The 25,192-nt window shown below is 40.6% G+C and overlaps 1 protein-coding gene across 1 annotated transcript in view; it reads right to left on the bottom strand.

Annotated features, from left to right (window-relative positions):
• pusl1 (pseudouridine synthase like 1) overlaps positions 1 to 16,442 on the bottom strand; it is a 47,824-nt gene extending 31,382 nt beyond the window's left edge. Inside the window, exons 1-2 of the mRNA XM_012967139.3 lie at positions 16,076 to 16,442; positions 9,701 to 9,758 (exon numbers count right to left, since the gene is read on the bottom strand). Coding sequence (XP_012822593.2) covers positions 9,701 to 9,758; positions 16,076 to 16,293 — 276 coding nt within the window. The 5' untranslated portion in view covers positions 16,294 to 16,442. The remainder of the gene's footprint in view (positions 1 to 9,700; positions 9,759 to 16,075) is intronic.
• Positions 16,443 to 25,192: the final 8,750 nt, after the last annotated feature.

Below are 25,192 nucleotides of genomic sequence, written 5' to 3' on the forward strand. Positions count from 1 at the left end.
GCTAATGGTTTTGTAGCCCATTCCAGCCTTGTGCAGGTCTACAATTTTGTCTCTGACATCCTTGGACAGCTCTTTGGTCTTTCCCATGTTGGAGAGTTTGGAGTCTGCTTGATTGATTGATTCTGTGGACAGGTGTCTTTTATACAGGTGACTAGTTAAGACAGGTGTCCTTAATGAGGTTGACTAATTGAGTAGAAGTGTCTAACCACTCTGTGGGAGCCAGAACTCTTAATGGTTGGTAGGGGTTCAAAAACTTATTTCACTCAATGAAATGCAAATCAGTTGCTATCTTTTATTTAAAGTTATTTTTTCGATTTTCCTTTTGATGTGCTATCTGCCACTGTTAAAATAAACCTACCATTGAAATGATACTGTTCTGAGACTTTTAATTTCTTTGTCATTGGACAAACTTACAAAATCAGTGAGGGGTCAAATAATTATTTCCTCCACTGTATCCATTGGCCTAAAATCACCAAAATCACCTGTGGAACTAATTTGAGAGTTTTCAGTTCAAAATCTGCCTGTGACCAGTGGTTGTCATTTAAGTCTATAGCAGACAGTCCAACATGACTTTCTCCATAGGGAATATACGCAGGCCAAGCAAACACCTGGAGGCACATTCATGAAAGTACGAGTTTGAATCCGAAATGGGAAAAATTCGGATTAGATACGAAAATTTCTGATGCTCGCAAATATCACAAAAATGTTTACGGAAAAAGCGGAATGATCACGATAATATTGTATTGACGATCCGAAAGTCACAACATTTTTGTTTCGAACGATCGTAAATGGCGGAAAAACCTTTCCAAAAAAAAAACCTTTTCCTTCTGTAAAGTACGAAAAAGCCGCGCAAAGTACGAAAAAGTTGCAGAAACGACCAAATACGAATTTCGTACCTGTCGTACTTTAATAAATGTGCCCCTGGTGTACCATGGGCCTTAGCAGGGATAATGGGAGTATTAAAATGGTAAATACTCATGTAGCTTATTAAACTTAATGGCACATTACCAATAATATAAAAATATGTTAGCTATCTAAGCATTTACAACAGGTGTGTATTTGTATCAGGCTTTCTTATGTCTACTACAGTTGTAAGCATAACAAAGCACAGCAGGAGGTTATTCTATTTGGAACTGGATTAATATATTACTGCAGATTACACTATGTGATGTGAAAAACTAAGAACCACCCATGAAAAGTTTTTTCTTTTTCAACCTATCCGGATATATCAATATTTGATTTTTATTTAAACAGGATAGGAAGATAAGGTTATGAAACTGAAAAAGTAAAAAAATCTCTTTGTCATCATTTACTCAACAAAAACAAATCTTCTATGGAAAAAAAGTAATTATACCGTTTGCTTTAATACATGGTATTGTTCCCTTTGGCAGAAAAAGCCTCAAGAAGGCGTTTCTTGTGACCATCTCCAGTCTCTGACATCAACTGGGAGAAATGTTTTCCCATTCCTCTATGTTGAATATTTTCAGCTGTGTGATGTTTGAGGGGTTTCTTGCATTAACAGCCTCTAATCCCCCCACAGCATTTTGATGACATGTTGCATATAGATTTGGTCTTTTACTTGGCCATTCCAGAACTCTCTGTTTTTTTTGAAGAGCCGGCACTCATTGAGCAAATCTTCAAGCAGAATTCTTAATTAACTTTATTGCAATACAGGTATGGGACCTGTTATCCACAATGCTCGGGACCTGGGGTTTTCCAGATAAGGGATCTTTCCCTAATTTGGATCTCCAAAACTTGTCTGCAAAAAATCACTCAAATATTGAAAAACCCCAATAGTTTTGTTTTGCCTCCATTAATGATTAATTATATCTTAGTTGGGATAAAGTACAAGGTTTTATAATTACAGAGAAAAAAGAAATCATTTTTAAAAATTAGAAATATTTACTTATAATGGAGTCTATGGGAGATGGCCTTTCCGTAATTTGGAACTTTCTGCATATCGTGTTTCTGGTTAAGGGATCCCATACCTGTACCATAATCACCTTACGTGTTCCATGTTCACAGACACTTAGTCATAACGGTGATATCCACTCCCCTTCTTCCTTTGTGAAGAGTTGTTGGACATATGTTATAATCTTGCATATTCCAGAACTCTCCATTTTTATTTTATTAGCCAGTCCTTGGTGGATATACTGCAAAGTTTAGGGTCATGGCGGATTTACACTGAGCTATTCTTCTGCAGGTAGAACAATAAAAGCAAAAATGTTGATAAATGACCCCGGATTGTGTTGTCACGTTCAGCTGAGCTTCGATCTTCTGACAAATGGTCTTACATTATCTTCAAATACCCTCTGGTCCAACGAAGATTTTATAGTGGATTCTATGCTGGTAAGCTGCCCATGATGCAGCATGAAAGCAGTCCCAAAACCATAACATTTCCACCACCGTAATTTAACGTTTGTATAAGGTTCTTCTGGTGAAATGCTTTCTTGGTTTTTGCCATGTCTTCTGGCAGTGTAAATACCTGGTGCTGGTCTTTGCTTAGGTTTACTGTCCAAACTTTAGTCTTGCCCTGATTTTCTTTCTGGACAGCTTTTCTCTTGGGCCACTTCCCTTGTAGATCTAATTTGCAGGTTCAGATTTGTGGTGAGGCCACAAAGGCCTCCCATAGGTACATTTTGCTCCCATATGGAGCACTAGTAAAGGGATGCACAGAAAACTTAAATGAGAAGGAAAGGCAAAGTCACTTGGGGGTGCCAAAATGCGCATGCGTTTGTCCGGGACTATTGGCTGCAGCGCGAGTAGGAAAGAGGAAGCATTCTCGACAGGTACCCCGAGCTGGTGTTGTTCTCTCCTAACAGGCGCACCAGCCTGGGGTACAAGGTAAGCGATTAAAGTCACTTGGGGGTGCCTAACATTTTGGGGGTGTGGGGTGACCTATGGGCGTCCTGTAGTGAAATCTGGCACTGCTAATTTGTGCTTTCTAATGGTAGTCTGATGCACTACCGAGCTACCTGTGGGTCCATGATGATATTTTGGTGTTCTTAGAGATTTCTTTGATCACCTTGCATTTTGCTCTTGAGCTGAGCCAGCTGACTACCAGGGCCGGATTTCTCTATAGGGCGCCCCGAGGCCGCCCACCTCGGCACCCAAGCTTCACGCATGTGCACCGCAACCCCACCCCCCACGGGCACGCATGCGCGCCACTTCTTTCATTTGGATCCGCGGGGAGAGGACACGCTAAAGTTTCAGCGCTTCCTCTCCTCATTACTCCATGCAGCCAAATCATTCTGGTGCGGCTGGGCGGCATGCCGCCCCTAAATTTCTGCCACCCTAGGCCCGGGCCCTTGTGGCCTCACCACAAATCCGAGGAAGGAAAGCAGACACTGGAACATCATGTTTATAAAAAAAGAGACAAGAAATTCTGTGTTTCTTTTGATAGAGGACTCAGTGCAGCATTACTGTAAGTGCTTATGGCTGTATTTACAGTACATAGACCTTTCTGATAAAGCTAACCTAGTTTTTACCTTTCCTTCTCCTTAAAAGCAAATTGGGAGCTTAAGGCTGATGGAAAACAGTCTATATGATACAAAACACTGAGAACTATCTCTGAGAACTAAGTGCCAGTCATTGTGGTTTCTGCACACCATTGTGTTAAAGGTTTTGGGGTGATCACATACCTCAATCCACTGCCTACTTTAGTGCTGCACATTCTGGGACATACAGTTTCCCCTTTTGGGGAAAGCAACATCCTAATGTTCAAAATTTAAATTGTGGTGCATTCAAGGAAAACCAATCCACTCAAGGCTATGTCAATTGCCTCCACCCATTCCCAAACCCATCCTTGGCCATTGTACAGAAGAACTGGGCTGTGACTAGTAATTGCAGAGAGGGGTTTTCTGGTCTCAGTGAGCCCTCTATGGATCTCAGCAGTGAAGCCACCAAAACAGTTTCTCCTGATAAAAGAAGTGTCCAGACTGTTCAGTAGTATTTGAATCCAGAAGCTTCTGGACCTTATTTAAGCAAATGCTGTTTTTTTTTTTAATGGACTGAGGAAAATGACATTATTAGCTTGTACAGTGGTTCCTCTAGGTCTGTGCCACCCCTGGTTAGACTGTTTCGAGTCACAGATACAAAAATGTAATTTCTTTCTGCATAAAGTACTTTAAAGCAAAATGGAAAGTACTTATGCCACATCTAAATTTATGGTACAATATACAGGCTCGAAAGGCTCAATTTAATGTAAAGCTGGCATAATAATCTTCTTACCAAGCAGCATTACATCCTAATTTTATTAAAATCTTAGTTCTGTCAGACAGAAAGTGCTGTAATTGATCCTTATGCTTTTGAATGATTTCCAAAAGTAGTCAGTGTTTTCAATTGCTCCACAATAAGTAGGACACATTTCTCATTTAGAGAACCACCACGATTTTGGCAAAATCTTTATCAGTATTCTGATGCAAACATCTGTTCATCCATTTACGCCTAATAAAAATCAGATATCCCTTTACAACCATAATGTCACATTTGACTTTTTAAAAAAGACAAAAAAAACCCCAAGAAAGTCTAATATATAGCAAATTTTCTTCCATGCCAGTGTCAACAGCACTATAACAGTAATGATCCACAATAACAGTAATGATCAACGTCAAAATTGCGAACACCAACACACATCTTCTGATCCTGTGAGCTCACCTTTTGCGTGCCAGTGGTACTGCACATGCTTAGTGTGCTCTTAGCTGCTACTGAGAAGCTAAACTTGGAGGCTGCAGAAAGTCATCAAAAGCTATTAAAGCTGGTACAACAGGGCTATTTTAATACATTTTGATGCTGAATACAATGCTTTTTGGCTTACATCTAATGTTCATCTGAAGTAAATACTAATCAGCCTTGCATCAAGCTGAAGGACCCTGGCGGTGAACCAATAATAACTATGAGCTATCATGCTGCCTGGTATATTATACATTAAACACTCCCTGCTGACTTGAAATTCCAAAAATAGAAAATGCACTGGTTACTTTCTTCTTATTCATACTATATAGGTCAGTGATGCTGGGGAATCTATACTCTTTGTAAAACTGCCCTGGTTTTTATCCTGCCCGTTCCACACCTATCCCACTGTCTTTTATGATTGGTGCCTTCTTTCTTCACCTTTCCAACTGCTGCCTTCTTCCAACAAGATGACATCTACGTTCCTTACTTCTCTAATATCAAAGCCTGTATTGTGAATAAGCCCTTAGTATGGCACAGTACCCATGGTCTAAAAGGCACAGACACTCCAGTACCATACAACTAAACCAGGAATCAAGATGACTGCTTCAACAAAACAGTAAAAGAAGAAATGGCATGACATCTATATATCCAGCTTTTATTGGATTTTATTATTTATATAATTAACTCAAGTTTAGCACCTATTTTCAGCATTGTAAACTATACTTTCTTTATGTCACTCAGAATGATTCTCAAGTGTAATTTATATGCACTGAGAAGAAAAGAAAAGAAAACAGTGTGTCTTGAAGCCCAAGACACCATAAATTCACCAATATTCAGATTATTGATATATATTCCTATAGCAACAGTTAGACAATATTTATTAACACTTATACCCAAAAGGTTTCCATATAGCAAGTTTTGTTTATTACTAAAATCCAATATTCAAAGCTTCCAATTGATATTTTTAGTAAGAACTGAGGGGGTTGCAAAGTGAATCATGGAACCAGTGGACAGATGACTGATTTGTTTGTTCTGTCCTCCCACAACATTCTTTGTTAACCAACACTTGAGTGAGCCCAGGCACTAAAATCTTAATTGTTTTTGTTACTTTTAGAAAGGATCACACATTTTAAGAATGCAAAATTCACCCACTATTTATTATAACACTGCAGCAGGTCTTACCATAGGCTTTGTATGACGTTGTGTGGTATAGGGGGGTTCAGAAAATATCATGTCTTTCTAATGGCACAGGACTTGTCTTATAAGATGAGGAGACCCTCAAAACTAAAGATATTGCTAAATGTATTGCAACCTTTCGTGACAGTCATACATGAAAATATCAATCGCATTAATACCCTCTTAGCTGCCTGACGTGCCGTGGTTCTACTAAGGATGTAGGAAGCTGCATCTTCCTTCATTAGTGGATATTCAATGATAATGTCTATCATAACATCAAGCCAGCTTGGTCCAGATATAAGCCAGTTTGCCTAAAAATGAGGTTATTTCATTTGGTGATCAATGAGTTTGGCCAAACTATGTTAATCTAAATGTTTGTCTTAAGGTCCAACTAGTTCCAACTGGTTCACGCAGGGGACTAACACAGTACTTTGCCAGTAGGCGAAGCCTTGGTAGCTGCTTTCTGTTACTCTACAGAAAGACACCCTTCGGGCTATGGCATACGTGGCTTTTTGTGAGCCACTGTAAATCATGCTTACTGTTGAACAGAATCTGGGGGTTATTTTAGGTAAGAGACAAAAACCCACATGGTACAATCCCAGCCAGTATTTGTAAAACCAAGCATAACAGGTATGGGATCTATTATCTGGGAACCTATTATCCATTAAGCTCAAAATTACAGAAAGGTCATCTCCCTTGGACAACATTTTAATCACTAAATTTTTAGAAATGATTTACTTTTTCTCTGTAATAACACAGTACCTTAAACTTGGTCCTAACTAAGATAAAATTACTTCATATTGGAGACAAAACAACCCTATTGGGTTTATTTCATGTTTAAACTATTTTGAGTAGACTTGAAGTACGGAAATCCAAATTACAGAAACTTGGATTTTAACTTAAAATCCTAAGGTTCTCGAGTATTCTGGATAACAGGTCCCATAGCTGTATAAAAATTGGAAATGGAAAATTACTGCACATCATTCTGATATGAGCTGTCAAATCTACATTTGGTCTTACTGCCTAGAATAAAGCCAGTCTGTAGACAACGACCTACAGTAAGTGCAAATCCCTAGTTTAAATTAGGGATCCAAAAAAACTTGTGTTCAGGACAAGCCCTATCCATTAAACTAAGGTTAGTCATCTGAAAAATGAACAGGACTATTTGTTATTTGCAACTTATAACCAAATTAGAGTAAGGATTAATAAACATTTATATTAAAACAATAAGTGATTTGTTGCTTGGGAGGTACAACAGCACTGCTGTGCGTGCAGGCTGCCCTGCTGCTGCTAATAATCTTTTACAGAAAAGCAAATAAAGACCCCTACACTGTATCTCTATTAATTTCATTTACAGAATGCAATAATAATAATAATAATAAAATTAAATAAAATGAAACTACAAGAATAGACTACACACTGTTTTGTGTTAATCACACCCATGCATTTATGGATGAACATACCTTTAAAGCGTGACTGTAATCTTACAAATTATTATCATAAAAGAAGGCTGGTAGCAGCATCTAGACAGAAACCCTATTGGGTCCGTGCAATACAAATGTGCTGCAGACAGCCCAGATCAAATACATGGGATAAGCTGTTTAACAACCACATGAATCTGTGCTCCAGCCGCTCTCGCTGCTCCATGCAGTGCTCTCACGTCAGAGCGGATCTGGAGCCGGGATCCTGTTAATTACCTGCAGGTGATGAAGGCAGCGGGCACCATCGGGAGAAACATGGCACAGAGCTGCCTGACACAGCAATACATTTTCATTCTTTAATTAAGCGGTCATTAACTTGGCATCCTCTGAGGTTTTGTTAATGGCAACACTGAAACACAATTTACTACATTTTCCATAAATCTCTCATACTTGATTTTTGCAAATATGCAATTTAATGGAATAAAAGCAATGGCAAATATTTCTGCTTTTTGTGTCCCAAACAGATATTTGGTTGTAATAAACCAAAAAATAATAAAGTGCATTCATATATAAATATAGTAGAACAATATATTTATTCAGACTTTCTTCTCAATCTTTAAATGATGGGATCAGGGGCAGACCTGTTATGTTGTACCTTTTTTGTTTATAGGAAAATAAATTAATCCTAAAACTTTCTGTGACTAAATATGTCCCTTCTAGAGATATAGTAAAATGACATCTACATAAAGACTCATTAAATGCATCCAAAAAGAGAGGCCAGTAGTTTCACAAGGGCATATATATTGGGAGAACTTTTGGTAGCCCCACTGGAAATGCAAATCCTGCTTGATTTATTTTTGTGAAAGCTGGATCAGAAAAAACAGACAGAGGGGAAATATTCAGGTTCAGAGCCTGGGGTAGATTAACTGGGTCTGGCTCAAACCAGTGTAAGTGGATTCTTGTCCTATTCAAAGTTCAATTATAAAATGAAGCACAAGCAGCCAAGGCTCCAACAAGAGTGTCTTATGGGTCAATACAGTAGCAATATCCACCAGTACGTGGCCCCTGAATTTAGCACAATGGGGTAGAGACTGAAGATTTAACCCAAAGTCTTAATATGAGGTGCTTAGAGAGAGAAGTGGACCTGGCATCACTTATTGACTGTATTGCCTCCCATCTGATTATTGTTTTGATTGTAATAAACACAGGGTGTGCTTTTTGTGTAAGAACCTCTATTTATTCAATTTCAGGATACATTATTTCTTACTGGACAATTAAAGCCCATTAAGTTAAGGTATATGAGTTAATATTAGAGCAGAGTTTTGCTGTTCCACTTCCCATATACAGCAGCCCTATGCCTGGTAATCACCAGCCACCATTATCAAAGCTCTAGCTGTGCATGCATAGGGCACTGCCCCAGGATCAGGCCTAAACTGGAAATCTGTAGATTCTGGCTAATGCCAGATGGTGTGCTGTAAGATGTCATAAAAAATCACTATTTATTGGGCTGGTGAAGAGGCTGTTTGGGCCTCTGTGTACTTGAAATGCCGGGGGGGGGGGGGGGTCTGCTTAGAATTTTAGTCCAGACCTGACCAGGATACAGGGTGCTTGATGCACATTGTGCAGTTGCTCCCAGCCTTGGAGAAGGGCTATGGCTAACTTGTAAGTCAAGTCAAGCTTTCCAGGATAGGCCTATGGGAAATGGTACAGGTATGGGATTTGTTATCTGGAAACCTGTTATCCAGAAAGTTCTGAATTACGGGAAGGCCATCTTCCCTAGAGATATATAAGCAAATTATTCTAATTTTTAAAGATGATTTTCTTTTTCTCAGTAATAATAAAATAGAACCTTGTACTTGATCCCAGCTAAGATATAATGAATCCTTATTGGAGGCAAAACAATCCTATTGGGTTTATTAATGTTTAAATAAGCTTTTAGTAGACTTGAGGTAGCAAGATCCAAATTACGGAAAGATCCCTTATCCCATACCTGTACAACCCTATCCCCTAATACAAAAAAACCTGCAGGACATCTCAACAGTATGATAATATCACATTAATATGTTTTAGATACAGGTATGGGATCCCTTATCCGGAAACCCATTATCCAGAAAGTTCCAAATTACAGAAAGGCCATCTTTTATAGACTCTATTATAAGCAAATAATTCTAATTTTTTAAAATGATTTCCTTTTTCTCTGTAATAATAAATAAACATTCCTATCGGGTTTATTCAATATTTAAATGATTTTTAGCAGACTTAAGTTATGAAAGATCCCTTATCCGGAAAACCCCAGGTCCCGAGCTTTCTAGATAAGAGGTCCCATACCTGTACTGTTTTCATATACATTTTACATAATTCTACAAATCACTAATTCAAAATAGCAAAGCAAAATTAGCAAAATTGCAAATACCTATGATGATTCTCACCTCCAAATAGTTCTGTACTCCTAGGACAGACTGCGTGACTGGTGTTTCCATAACGCCACTGAAATAAGATACAAGCAGATAATCAAGTCACACTGGACTGCTGAGGCTGAAACTATAGAAGTTTTATTTGTAATAATAGTATTTTGTAATTATTTTACTTCTCTTCATAACAAATTTGTATTTTTGTGAATGCACTTACAATCACACAAATACTGTCACTATTTGATTTAACTTCACTACTAGCTAAGTAGTGCATCAGCCCTCACACTCTCAAAAAGTGGCCTATGGCATTCTCTACCCTCTGATACTGCTAAATGGCTCTCTTGCATGCTCAATATGCACTACTAGCGGGGAATATGATAAGCAGGGAGTCTGGACTACATTTGGAATGAAGAGAACAAGGTGACTTTCGTAAATTTTTAGATGTGTACCCCCAGAAAGTTTTTGGGGTTAACTGGACCCTAGAAATCATAGAGCTGCTGAAATGCCAAACTGGAGAGCTACTTAACAAAAAGCTAAATTGTTCAAAACCAACTAATAATGAAAAAGGAAGATCAAAAGCACGCTGTTTTACAATATCACTGGCTTCATCCTGTTAATCCAAATGTGACCTAACCCTTTACATATCTCAGATCTCAAAAAGTTTCAATTTATTTAGCGAATAAAAACCTACAACAGTACTAATATATTATAATAATACACAAGAGCCATGAAAATCCTGTAAATTATATACTTATATGCTTGGTGATGTCATCAGTTATAATTGGTGTTAAAGGAGACATATAGGATGAATGGGAAAAACGCTAATTTTGTAGGCAATTATGAATAATATCCGGTGCTGGGCTAAACATTAACCCTATCTGTAACAATGGCCCCTTTATTGGGGCTCCCTATAGACCCTATCACTTCTCCGTCCAGTGTGAAATGAAGAGTGGGCGTGTCCTAACGGTCCCTGCCAGAAGCACAGTAGGAGGGGGAGAGCCAATCACAGCCCTGCACTCACACAAGCACAGACAGGCTTCAGTTCCCTATCAGGTCAGCCTAGCTGCTGATTGGTTCCTATCCTACAGTGCAGGGTACGGAGGGCCGCCAGCTCCCCAGCTCATCCAGAGAATTCAGCCAGCAAGAAGTGGCACAGATGGGCGGGACTAGTGGGGTTTTTGTGGAATTTCTCAAAAAATCAGTCAGAAACACAACTTTTTTTAAGCACAATCCTTCTATATCTAGAAGAGTATAATTCACTGGTACATTCATAATTTTTATAGGATATGTCTCCTTTAAGTGATGTAATCAGTTATAATTGGTGTTTAGTGAGGTCATCAGTTATATATGGTGCTTAGTGATGTAATTTCTGTCACATAACTCACTAAAACGTGTATATTATAATAAAGCGTGGGCGCTCCTGGTCAAATTAAGTTTTGCTTATTCTCTAAGTAAAAAGACGTTAATACAACAGCTACATGATACAAACATGGTGTACAGAGTTGTGTTAACTTCTCACATAGAAAACCAGCAACATGTAATTAGACCAGAGGTTTCCAAGCTTCTGTGTACCACTAGTTATATTGGGCACTTCCCAGGGTGGTAAACCTTTCTTTAAAAACATGGCCAACATAAGTGAATGCTTTTCTATATTCAAAAGGCACAGATTTCATTAAAAACAGGTATGGTTTAGATGAGTTTTGTATGAGATTGTTTCTCTGTTACAATTTCTACATTTTTTTTAATTGATCGTGTGGATTTCAGTTTGCAACTGCTGTTCCTATTGCTGAATAAAAATTTTTGGTCGAATGAGGTTCTCAGCCTCTTTTGACTGCTGTTTTCTTCATGATGAAAAGCTGGACACACTAGGAAGATTTACGCAACCAATTTGGCCCCTTCAGATCAATATGGCAGCTTATCTCCCTGTGTAATGCGGTCCACTGAGAGGCCTGTTTTTTTTTTTTTTTTTTTTTTTTTAAGTTTTTATTTTGCATTTTTCAATTTTAAACAACAACATAAGGGAAATTTCCCTTTGAGGCCTGTTTAAGCAAGTTTGAAACTTGGATGCGGTCCTCACATCATGGGTCTCTGTGGACCCTACTTTGATGATCAGATCAGTCCAATTTGGCCCAGCAAGGAGGTGGCTAAATCAAACCCACATCCACTCAGAGACTAAAGGCAGTGGCAACACAGTGTTTTCTCCACTTGCAATCCTCATTTCACTGCAGGACAGATTTTGGCACAAAACTATATATTTCTGTATCAAAACAGAGAGTACTGAAAATGTAGTGTGTGCTACTAGCCTAATAGTACACAAAATTTGACATTCTTAAATGGGTTGGTTCATTGTAACAGTTATTTCCCAAGAGTGACTAGCCTGAGCTATGATGAAAAGCTCTTAGTTTAGTTACACATAGTAGGCAAACACAGTACAAGTGGGGCTGTGGCACATTGTGCAAATCTGAGTGCTTTTATGCTGCTTTACACGTCTCTCATAGGTAATGTAGATAGGGATGTTTAGTCTGCTGATAGTTTTCCACTCAGCACAGTGGCGGTATAAATGCCCCATGTACCACAGGTATTAAAAAGCCTATGTAAGATGCCAGCTGCAGTATTTTGCAAGGCTAGAACTGGTTACCTAAGCCTGGGAAATTAGTAGCCACAACAAGTAACACAGATCGTAAGCTCGCCATAGGACTCAAGCTTTTAATTTTTGCTTTATTTTTTTAACACAAAATCTTACTCCCTTTAATACAAAATCAGTCTAGAGGTGGGCGCAATTTATTCTCAGCCTTCTAAAGAGTAAAAGGATGCATTACTTGTTTAGACTTAGCACCCCTTAATCTGTGCTTCCCTTTTAACTAAAAGGGAGTATAAAGTTCAGTGTCACTACAAAGACCAGGGCTTAGGGAATTTGATTTAAAATGTTCCATCTCCATCTGCAATCAACAAAGACCAGGGTGGAGCTGAATTAAAATTAATCCATCTTTCATCTGGGATATTTAATTAAAGGGAATAAAAGAAACATTTTACTGCAAAGAGAAGAAAGTTTCTGCATATGGCATAATTGTAGGGTGTATGTTGAATATAGTGTTATACTCCTAAAAAATGTAAATTAAGATTAAAAGAAATAGTAAAATAAAAAAGGTCATCAGTTAAGTGCACAGTTTAATAATTTCAAGTGTGCAGTATAAGTTCAATGCGAATGTTTCTAAAAAGATGTAGGGGCATATTGGTTACTTACCCCCAGTGGCTACAACTAGGGAGCACTGACATCACCAGTATGCATCACCCTCCAGCAAATGATTCAACTGATTGGGAGGCTGGATGGCCTGCTAAGGGACCCTGGCAGCCAAAGGGAACAGCTGGGACATGGCATGGAGCCAGGAGATTCCTGGACTTGGACCCCAGCAGGAGAGAGAACTATAATGATGCCCAACCCCCATCTAGGGAAAAGACTGTCCAGAAGGAAGGTGACCCTGCAGGTGCTTGGAACTCCAGTTCTGACTTAAGGGAAGAACTAACCACCAGCCAGTTGCCCAGGAGGTGACAAACTCTGATACTGTTTACCAGCAGTGCAATGCTGTTGTCATTTGAAGATCCAAGAATAAGTCACTATTAAAAGGACAGGGTTAGAAGAACCAACTTATTACCCCCTACTAAGAGGTGTACCAAACATACCAGTCTCCAGCAACAATAATCTATGTGAGTGCACTTAGGGGCCCATTCATCAATGTACAAATCTGAATCCCGAAATACGATCATTTCTGATGATCGAAAATGTCACAAAAATTATTTTTGTTTTAATACGAAGATTTCGGAACTTTCGGGTCATAAGTACTACATTTTTTTAATTGAAACGACTGTAAACGTATTGGCGATCCGAAAGTCACAAAATTTTGGTATCCCAGCAATCGTAAACGGCGCAAAACCCTTTCTGACTTTGAAACTTCAATGCATGATTTGTGAAGCTTTCCATAGGACTCAATGGCACTCTGTAGCTCCAACCTGGCCAAAAGAAAGTCACAATACTGAAGCTTTAATGAATTCCAAAACTTTCGTTCTCGTTGCGACAAATACGATTTTGTCGCACAAATTGTCGCAAAGTACAAACAGCTGAAACTGCAGAAATTAGCAAAAAAATCGCAGAAAATACGCACAGTTCTAAAAGTTTGAAAAAATACACATTTTTTCTAATCGTGACCAAGCGTACATTGATAAATGGGCCCCTTAAACTCTATAGGGCTGGTTATAAACAGAAGCACTAAATTAAGCATGTGTGGCAACCAGTCAGGTCTTTGATTTCAATTTACAGCTTGTAGCAAACTGCTCAAAAAGTATTCTAGATTAGTTGCTATGGGCAACAGCACTTGATCAATTTAGCACCCATGTTAGTAAATTAGCCCCTGCGTGTAATAACTGTCTAATGAATGTTACACTGCAAAATACAGTTTTCCATTTATAACTTATATTACCTTTGCTCTTTAGTATCAATTTGGAGTAAAGGACTTCCTACCTCAGATTCCTGTCATAATTGCCCTAAAAAATTCGAGTTCAGCACACAGCTCACTATGGTAACTGCACCCCATCCCACGTAACCCATGCATTACACGAGACATGCCAAGCTTGACTGTGGCTGCTCACTCAGTATAAGACAGCACGAACACCACAGCAATCCCTACGATTAATAGGTGCCCAAGGTATAGTTTCCCTAATAATTTATACGTTTATAAATGAGTGATGCTCTCCCTATTGTTTAGCTTAAAGGTGAAGGAAAGGCTAGTAAAGAGTTAATCTCAAGCTGCAGGCATACCTTCAGTTGTCTCAATAGTGCCCTTAAGTCTCCCCATATTTCTCCCGTTCAGATGATCAGAAACCAAACAGGAAGAAACAACACTGAGCTGTGTAACGAAAGTTCCCATAATGCTTCGCTCCTGCACAGACACCCAGACCAAGTGAACATGCTCAGTTAGTAACACTATGGGGCACATTTACTTACTCACGAACGGGCCAAATGTGTCCGATTGCGTTTTTTTCGTAATGATCGGTATTTGGCGATTTTTCGGAAAATTGTCGCGACTTTTTGTTGCGCAAAATCTGGCGATTTTTTCGCAGCGTTACTACTTGCGCGAAAAGTCGCGACTTTTTCGTAGCCTTCGCGCCGAGTACGAAAGATTCGGATTCATTCAAGCTTCAGTATGGTGACTTTCCTTGGGCCAGGTTGGAGCTGCAGAGTGCCATTGAGTCCTATGGGAGACTTTCCTTGGGCCAGGTTGGAGCTGCAGAGTGCCATTGAGTCCTATGGGAGACTTTCCTTGGGCCGGGTTGGAGCTGCAGAGTGCCATTGAGCCCTATGGGAGACTTTCCTTGGGCCGGGTTGGAGCTGCAGAGTGCCATTGAGCCCTATGGGAGACTTTCCTTGGGCCGGGTTGGAGCTGCAGAGTGCCATTGAGTCCTATGGGAGACTTTCCTTGGGCCGGGTTGGAGCTGCAGAGTGCCATTGAGCCCTATGGGTGACTTTTCTTGGGCCGGGTTGGAGCTGCAGAGTGCCATTGAGCCCTATGGGAGACTTTCCTTGGGCCAGGTTGGAGCTGCAGAGTGCCATTGAGTCCTATGGGAGACTTTTCTTGGGCCGGGTTGGAGCTGCAGAGTGCCATTGAGCCCTATGGGAGACTTTCCTTGGGCCGGGTTGGAGCTGCAGAGTGCCATTGAGCCCTATGGGAGACTTTCCTTGGGCCAGGTTGGAGCTGCAGGGTGCCATTGAGCCCTATAGGAGGCTTCCAAAATCATGCTAAGTCTGAAAGTTTCGCCCGCCGCTTACGAGAGCTCAATACGAAAAAGTTGCGACAAGATACGAGCGCATCGTAATGGCTACGAAAAACTCGCGTTTTTTCGCACAAATCGAATTGGTAACGAAAAAGTCGCGACAATTTCTGAAAAGTCGTAAAGGCGCTGAAAAAATACGAAAAAGTCGCAAAATGTTCGTTTTCCAATCGGAATTTTTCCAATTTGGATTCGTGGGTTAGTAAATGTGCCCCTATGAGTCAGCTTCCTGCTGATTGGCTCAGATCCACATTCCTAAAAGGGGGGGGGGGGGAGTTCTTAGCATTCTGAGGGAGGGGGGAGCAGGAGAGAGGAGAAAGCTGAAAGATGCATGTCTCTGGCACAGGAATTACAGACATAAAGAAATCTTTTTTTCAGAGAAGTCAGTGCAGTGTTTCTGTGAGTGCTTATAGCTGTACTTACAGAGACCTTTCTGATAAAGCTTACTTAGTTTTTACCTTTCTTTCTCCTTTAACGTTTGACTTGCCAATTACCTGACATTTTGTCATAGAGACAGAATAACTAAAACGCAGAAATCTTGTAAAGGCCATAAGTGGGTCGCCGACCTACCTATATTTTGTTCCATAATACTGAAAGAAGACTAAGTATCGGGCTTTGCAGGAATGCATTATTTGCCGCTCACACCAAGCCCAGCAGTAAGGAACACACAGGAATAACCCCAATGTGCCCGAATAATGCACGCCTGACCCCCAGCCCAGCACAAGGGGCGGGCCTGATGTGACGAACAGCGAGAAGCGAGAAGTAAAGGCCCGCACCGATACACTCATTGTACCGGGTTTGTACCAATTCAGATTCCTCCCAATCTAAATATGTTCATGGCTTTATTTCATTCATATAACACGATCCCGTTGTTTCTCTAATGTGCGGCTTGCCGTGCGCTTCGGGCACAGCTGGGGTTTCAGGCAAGCAGCGGGCGGCTTACTCTCAGCACAGTGAGTAGATAGAGCGGTTTCAGGGTCCTGACAGACAGGCCGGCTCATGTTGTGACGAAAAACGCAAGCGACGGGTTCACGTGGAAAGTGAAATGTTGTGGCGGCGGGCTTACTATATTGTGCATTTATTTTGCTATTGCAGAGGACAGATACTTAGGCTAATAGGATAAGTTTATGGGTTAGAATAGCATCTGTGTAGATGTGACTGTGCATACGGAGACTGATCACGACATGCACCAACTCCTCCCAAACACAATTTAATAGAGAAGAACTGTTTTGTAGCTGGAGTTCAGCATATATTCCAAAATCTGTTATGCCTTCCTGATGCGCAGAGATTTCTCTCAAACATAGCTATGCCATAGCTAAACTGTACACCCCCAGTCTAAAACTGTACACCCCCAGTCTAAACTTCCATAAATTATGCATCATATTAGTTATACTTTTACACATTAGTCCCTTGTTTGCGAGTAGCCTCAAACAAACCAGTCCTGTTCAGCTATGTCAATAAAACTCTAAATGCAGGGTGATATGGTCACCATGTTAATCCATCCATTCACCCCTATGGGCACAGGGCAATAAGGCTAAATAGGACCAGACTTTAAATACGGTGCTATGATATATATGCCTGATACTCCAGAATTCACTAAATTAAAGCTGTATCTCCAAATGCCTATGGGTACATGACATTATAGGGCAAAGTCTTAAATACTGATAGCTCTTTTGTTATGACAACAGGAACTTAAAGGAACAGTAACATCAAAAAATTCAAGTGTTTTAAAGTAAATAAAATATAATGTGCTGTTGCTCTGCAAAAAATGGTGTTTTTGCTACAGAAAAGCTACTACAGTATTCGGCCCCCTTGAACTTTTCCACATTTTGTCACATTACAGCCACAAACATGAATCAATTTTATTGGAATTCCACGTGAAAGACCAATACAAAGTGGTGTACACGTGAGAAGTGGAACGAAAATCATACATGATTCCAAACATTTTTTACAAATAAATAGCTGCAAAGTGGGGTGTGCGTAATTATTTAGCCCCCTGAGTCAATACTTTGTAGAACCACCTTTTGCTGCAATTACAGCTGCCAGTCTTTTAGGGTATGTCTCTACCAGCTTTGCACATCTAGAGACTGAAATCCTTGCCCATTCTTCTTTGCAAAACAGCTCCAGCTCAGTCAGATTAGATGGACAGCGTTTGTGAACAGCAGTTTTCAGATCTTGCCACAGATTCTCCATTGGATTTAGATCTGGACTTTGACTGGGCCATTCTAACACATGGATATGTTTTGTTTTAAACCATTCCATTGTTGCCCTGGCTTTATGTTTAGGGTCGTTGTCCTGCTGGAAGGTGAACCTCCGCCCCAGTCTCAAGTCTTTTGCAGACTCCAAGAGGTTTTCTTCCAAGATTGCCCTGTATTTGGCTCCATCCATCTTCCCATCAACTCTGACCAGCTTCCCTGTCCCTGCTGAAGAGAAGCCCCCCCAGAGCATGATGCTGCCACCACCATATTTGACAGTGGGGATGGTTTGTTCAGAGTGATGTGCAGTGTTAGTTTTCCGCCACACATAGCATTTTGCATTTTGGCCAAAAAGTTCCATTTTGGTCTCATCTGACCAGAGCACCTTCTTCCACATGTTTGCTGTGTCCCCCACATGGCTTGTGGCAAACTGCAAACGGGACTTCTTATGGTTTTCTGTTAACAATGGCTTTCTTCTTGCCACTCTTCCATAAAGGCCAACTTTGTGCAGTGCACGACTAATAGTTGTCCTATGGACAGATTCCCCCACCCGTCCAGAGTCACCATGGGCCTCTTGGCTGCATTTCTGATCAGCGCTCTCCTTGTTCGGCCTGTGAGTTTAGGTGGACGGCCTTGTCTTGGTAGGTTTACAGTTGTGCCATACTCCTTCCATTTCTGAATGATCGGTGGAACAGTGCTCCGTGGGATGTTCAAGGCTTTGGAAATCTTTTTGTAGCCTAAGCCTGCTTTAAATTTCTCAATAACTTTATCCCTGACCTGTCTGGTGTGTTCTTTGGACTTCATGGTGTTGTTGCTCCCAATATTCTCTTAGACAACCTCTGAGGCCGTCACAGAGCAGCTGTATTTGTACTGATATTAGATTACACACAGGTGCACACTATTTAGTCGTTAGCACTCATCAGGCAATGTCTATGGGCAACTGACTGCACTCAGACAAAAGGGGGCTGAATAATTACGCACACCCCACTTTGCAGTTATTTATTTGTAAAAAATGTTTGGAATCATGTATGATTTTCGTTCTACTTCTCACGTGTACACCACTTTGTATTGGTCTTTCACGTGGAATTCCAATAAAATTGATTCATGTTTGTGGCTGTAATGTGACAAAATGTGGAAAAGTTCAAGGGGGCCGAATACTTTTGCAAGCCACTGTATATAAATAAGCTGCTGTGTAGCCACGGGGGCAGCCATTCAAGCTGGAAAAAAGGAGAAAAGGCACAGGTTACATAGCAGATAACTAGTAGATAACCCCATATAATGGTGGTTTGTCTGTTATCTGCTAAGTAACCTGTGCCTTTTCTCCTTTAAATGGCTGCCCCCATGGCTACACAGCAGCTTACTTATATAAACTATAGTAGTGTTTCTGAGGCAAACACACCAGTTGTAGCAATGCAGGGCAACAGTACATTATATTGTAATTACTTTTATACACTTTCATTTTTTGGTGTTACTGTTCCTTTAACTACAATGATACTTTTACCAGATCATGTGAAAAATTAGGGAAGCTTCTCAAAATCCATATAAAAGGGCAGAGTCGGACTGGGCCAGCGGGACATTGGGAAAAAACCCGGTGGGCCCTGCCGACCCAGACCCAAACTTCACCTGTGACCCTCCCTCCCCTGATCATAGTGATGCATAAGGTACGCAGGCAGAGGGGGAAGGGTCTAGCGTTCAGTGAGTGGGCAGTTGGGGGGCCCTAAGAGGGTGTGGGGCCCCTGGGGAAGCAGCCCTGGTGGGCCTTGCACACCCCAGTTCGGCCCTGTAGAAGGGCTACAAAAATCATCCTTCTAGGATGTTTTGTTTGCAGTTTTCATTCTGGTTTGAGGGTTGGCAGTGTGAAATTTGTGCTCATTCATCATGGTGGCGCTCTGTAACATAGGCAGTGTTAATGAGTTTGCGTCACTGTGGGGATGTTTAGACCAGTACAGTTTTTATTGCAATAAAGCATGGGCCAGAAGTCTTAATGTTTTGATCGTTTGTAAAGCTTCATATGTGGTCTTATTAAACTGATGAAATGATATGTTTACTCAAAACTAAACTCTTGTTTGGATAAAAGTTTCCATTTAGATCTGGCAGACAATAGTTAAAGTAAATTTTGTGATATGTATCATTTGGCTTTGGAATTATGTATGCAACTTCATAATAAATATATGGCAAACTGTATACTAAGGGGCACATTTACAAAAGCACGAACGCTCTGAGCGTATTTTCGCCGTTTTTTTCGGGCGTACGCACGACTTTTTCGTACAGCACACAACTTTTTCGTACGCCGCACTACTTTTTCGTACGCTGCACGACTTTTTCGGACGTTTGCACGAAAAAATCGGAAAGGTTTTACTGCTGTTTACAATTGTTCAGTACGAAAATTTCGGGACTTTGGGATCGCCAATACGATATTATCGTGACTAATACGATTTTTTCGTAAGCATTTTCGTGATATTTGCAATCTTCTGAAATTTCCGTTTCCAATACGATTTTTTCCCATTCGTGATTCGGATTCGTGGATTAATAAATGTGCCCCTATGTCTCCAAGACTGCCGTTTGCAATAATATAAACTTTTCTTCTTTGGCCTTTTATGCTGCCCTCTGCTGGCTGCTGATAAAGCACACTATTGCAAATACAGTAGCTCAGCAAAGGATTCATTTGGCCTAACACATTAAGATCTGTTCGTTTGGCGAGGTCACCAGACAAGTGGATCTACATGCTGGACCCAATCTGGCTGATCTGATACCAGGGCTAAAGATTGGATCATAAGGAGTGCTGAAGAAGGCCCCTTGGGAGTGGACACATAAACACGCTGATGCAGTCCTCACCTCAAGCAATTTTCAAACCTTCCCAATAGTGTTGGAGTGGCAGGAGGGGGGCTCCTACAGAGTCAGATGAGCTGCCGTCTTGGTCTGAAGGGGCCATATTGCCAGGTTACATTTGCCCATATTTTACATTAAGGCCTTTTGCGTCTTAGAGCTCTGCACCTAATGTTCCCCAGTAGCATCCTACCTTTTTTTTCCCTGCTGATTAACAGAAAATGATCTGGCCTGCTGTCAGTTACCACAACTTATGGACCAACCCAGAATATGTAATACATACAATACAATAGTATTTATTTCCTAACCAAATTATATGGCAGCATGGAAACCAACCCATTCTGCATCAGAACTTATTAATAGTCAGCCCTGTAGCATCAGCTTCTATGAAAGATGTAACCTCATTCTGTTAATGGTTTGATTTCTGACATCCCTTAAGTAAAGTATTTTACAGCAGCCCAGCGCACACTGAGCATGTGCAGTGTCACTGACTCTCAACACCACAAATGGAGAGCTCCAGTTGACAAATTGAGTGTGTGGATCATTACTGTTACAGGGCTGCCAAACCTCTGGGTTGTACAGTATGTTCAGTACATAAAATACAGCATTTACAGCTAAGTATACAGGTATGGGATCCCTTATCCGGAAACCCGTTATTGAGAGTCCATTTTAATGAAATCATTTAGAATTTTAAAACTGATTTCCTTTTTCTCTGTAGTAATAAAACAGTACCTTGTAATTGATCCAAACTAAGATATAAATAATCCTTATTGGATGCAAAGCAATCCTATTGGGTTTAATTAATGTTTTATTGATTTTTTAGTAGACTTAAGGTATGGAGATCCATGGGGGTGCCTAGCCTTCGGCAATTGGTCTTTATTTTTGTATTATTTGGAGTTTTTAAATTAATTAGAGTTTTGTTCAGCAGCTCTCCAGTTTGGAATTTCAGCAGTTCTCTGAGGCAGTGGTTTGAAAGAAAGACTGAAATATGAAAAAGTAGCGCCTAAATAGAAAACCAAGTAATAAAAAGTAACAATAAAATTGTAGCCTCATAGCAGAATAGTTTTTGTCTGTTGGGATCAGTGACCCCCATTTGAAAGCTGGAAAGAGTCAAAATGAGAAGGCAAATAATTTAAAAACTCTAAAAAATGAAGACCTATTAAAAACTTGCTACAAATTGGCCATTCTACTTACTTATTACAACTAATAAAAGTTAATATAATAAAAGTTAAGCTGAATGTGAACCACCCTTTAAAAAGATCATCAATAGGTATTTTAAGGCGATAAAAAGGAGCATTCATTTTTACAGTGCGCCCTCAGGTCTTAAGCAACACCCCTGCAATTTGTTATTATTATTAACATTTATTAATAAAGCGCCAACATATTCCGCAGTGCTGTACAATAAGTGGGTTTTATATGTTGGACATACAGAGTAACATATAAAGCAACCAATAACCGATACAAGAGGTGAAGAGGGCCGAGCCCAAAAGAGCTTACAACCTGTTCTATTACTACAGTCCTTATAAATGTAGGTAGCAGTGCTGTATTTAGTTATAATTTTGATGAAGTTAACACATTATTCCATTAAGGCATACCTATATTTTTAATTCAGCTCTGGTGCATTTGCAGTGTGTGACATCTGCTTATGACCTTATGAAGAGAATGCTCTGGGTGTTAAATCAAACACTTGTTTAAAAGTCTGGCATTGTGTAAGCATGGGTCATACAGCATAGGGGAAATATAAGCATATACCTCCTTCCTACTGTGTCTCATACCACATGGCACTTATATATATTTACATATATATATTTATTGTATTTATTTATTATATCACTTGTCCTCCCTGTGTGTAATTTTGTATTCTGTAAGACTGTACAGCGCTGCGTACCCTTGTGGCGCTTTATAAATAAAGTTATACATACATACTGTGGGGATTTAGCTGGTAGCAGCCGGTAGCGGATGGAAATCTGGGCTTCACAGATGAGACAGACAACTCTGGTTTGCAACCAAAACGATCAGGCTCCTGCCTGTGCTTTATTTTCCACAGTAAAGCAGTATATATCACAACTTGGTATTTGCAAGTAAACAGTTCAAGAAAACATAAGTCTCACCAGACTGTAGTTTCAACAAACGGGATATCCAAATCCTCACTGCCAATGCCCGGCAGTCCTTTTCTGGAGTCCCAGAATCAGGGGAGCTTGTCGTCAGTCCAGCCTGCCCCTCTCAGTCTCTCTCAGAAACTGAACTATCTGGTCGCGACTCCCACTGCTCCCTCACAGTGGCAGGTGGCACCCCCAGCTCCTCTAGGGGTTCCCAACACAGGCAGCCCTCCTGCACTGTGCCCTGCTCTGAGAGTGACCTTCAATTAGACCAGGCTCAACCTCCAAGTCTCTCAGAAAACTGACCCCTTGCTGCACACCCAGGCTCACCTTAAATGCTTCAGCTGTTGCCTAATTGGCTCCAGCATTCCCTAACCATACTGCAGGGCACTAGCCTCTCCTGCCCTGGAGATTTAAAGGAGCCAGTACCTCAGCCTGGGTGCTATATACAGTGGAGGAAATAATTATTTGACCCCTCACTGATTTTGTAAGTTTGTCCAATGACAAAGAAATGAAAAGTCTCAGAACAGTATCATTTCAATGGTAGGTTTATTTTAACAGTGGCAGATAGCACATCAAAAGGAAAATCGAAAAAATAACTTTAAATAAAAGATAGCAACTGATTTGCATTTCCTTGAGTGAAATAAGTTTTTGAACCCCTACCAACCATTAAGAGTTCTGGCTCCCACAGAGTGGTTAGACACTTCTACTCAATTAGTCAACCTCATTAAGGACACCTGTCTTAACTAGTCACCTGTATAAAAGACACCTGTCCACAGAATCAATCAATCAAGCAGACTCCAAACTCTCCAACATGGGAAAGACCAAAGAGCTGTCCAAGGATGTCAGAGACAAAATTGTAGACCTGCACAAGGCTGGAATGGGCTACAAAACCATTAGCAAGAAGCTGGGAGAGAAGGTGACAACTGTTGGTGCGATTGTTCGAAAATGGAAGGAGCACAAAATGACCATCAATCGACCTCGCTCTGGGGCTCCACGCAAGATCTCACCTCGTGGGGTGTCAATGATTCTGAGAAAGGTGAAAAAGCATCCTAGAACTACACGGGAGGAGTTAGTTAATGACCTCAAATTAGCAGGGACCACAGTCACCAAGAAAACCATTGGAAACACATTACACCGCAATGGATTAAAATCCTGCAGGGCTCGCAAGGTCCCCCTGCTCAAGAAGGCACATGTGCAGGCCTGTCTGAAGTTTGCCAATGAACACCTGAATGATTCTGTGAGTGACTGGGAGAAGGTGCTGTGGTCTGATGAGACCAAAATAGAGCTCTTTGGCATTAACTCAACTCGCTGTGTTTGGAGGAAGAAAAATGCTGCCTATGACCCCCAAAACACCGTCCCCACCGTCAAGCATGGGGGTGGAAACATTTTGCTTTGGGGGTGTTTTTCTGCTAAGGGCACAGGACAACTTATTCGCATTAACAGGAAAATGGATGGAGCCATGTATCGTGAAATCCTGAACGACAACCTCCTTCCCTCTGCCAGGAAACTGAAAATGGGTCGTGGATGGGTGTTCCAGCACGACAATGACCCAAAACATACAGCAAAGGCAACAAAGGAGTGGCTCAAGAAGAAGCACATTAAGGTCATGGAGTGGCCTAGTCAGTCTCCGGACCTTAATCCAATAGAAAACCTATGGAGGGAGCTCAAGCTCAGAGTTGCACAGAGACAGCCTCGAAACCTTAGGGATTTAGAGATGATCTGAAAAGAGGAGTGGACCAACATTCCTCCTAAAATGTGCGCAAACTTGGTCATCAATTACAAGAAACATTTGACCTCTGTGCTTGCAAACAAGGGTTTTTCCACTAAGTATTAAGTCTTTTTTTGTTAGAGGGTTCAAAAACTTATTTCACTCAATGAAATGCAAATCAGTTGCTATCTTTTATTTAAAGTTATTTTTTCGATTTTCCTTTTGATGTGCTATCTGCCACTGTTAAAATAAACCTACCATTGAAATGATACTGTTCTGAGACTTTTCATTTCTTTGTCATTGGACAAACTTACAAAATCAGTGAGGGGTCAAATAATTATTTCCTCCACTGTACCTGCCATCCAACCGACAAGTCTCACTGAGACAAGCCTTTTTGTCACATACCTTCCCCCTCTGTTCGAGCCCGTGGGTTCGGACACTGATTCCCTGGTGGAAACACACCAAATAACGATATTTCACATTGCCTCTCTCACAATACATACATACATATATTTCTAGATATTTTCTAATGCAATTCAGACAGAAACAACAAGAGTTTATATGTGTAACCATCTATATCCAGAATCTATGGACTGTCTGTGAGCCCACATAGGATCAAAGATGTTTTAAACAGAAGCCATGGGATAGACATCTGCTAGGGCAGTGATCCCCAACCAGTGGCTCAGGGCAACATGTTGCTCCCCAACCCGTTGGATGTTGCTCTCAGTGCCCCCAAACCAGGTAGTTATTTTTGAATTCCTGACTTGGTGGCAAGTTTTGGTTGAATAAAAACAAGATTTACTACCAAATAAAGCCCCCTGTAAGCTGATAGTGTGAATAGAGGCTGCCTAACAGC

The sequence above is a fragment of the Xenopus tropicalis genome, chromosome 7 (assembly GCF_000004195.4).
Source record: "Xenopus tropicalis strain Nigerian chromosome 7, UCB_Xtro_10.0, whole genome shotgun sequence".
NCBI lineage: Eukaryota > Metazoa > Chordata > Amphibia > Anura > Pipidae > Xenopus > Xenopus tropicalis.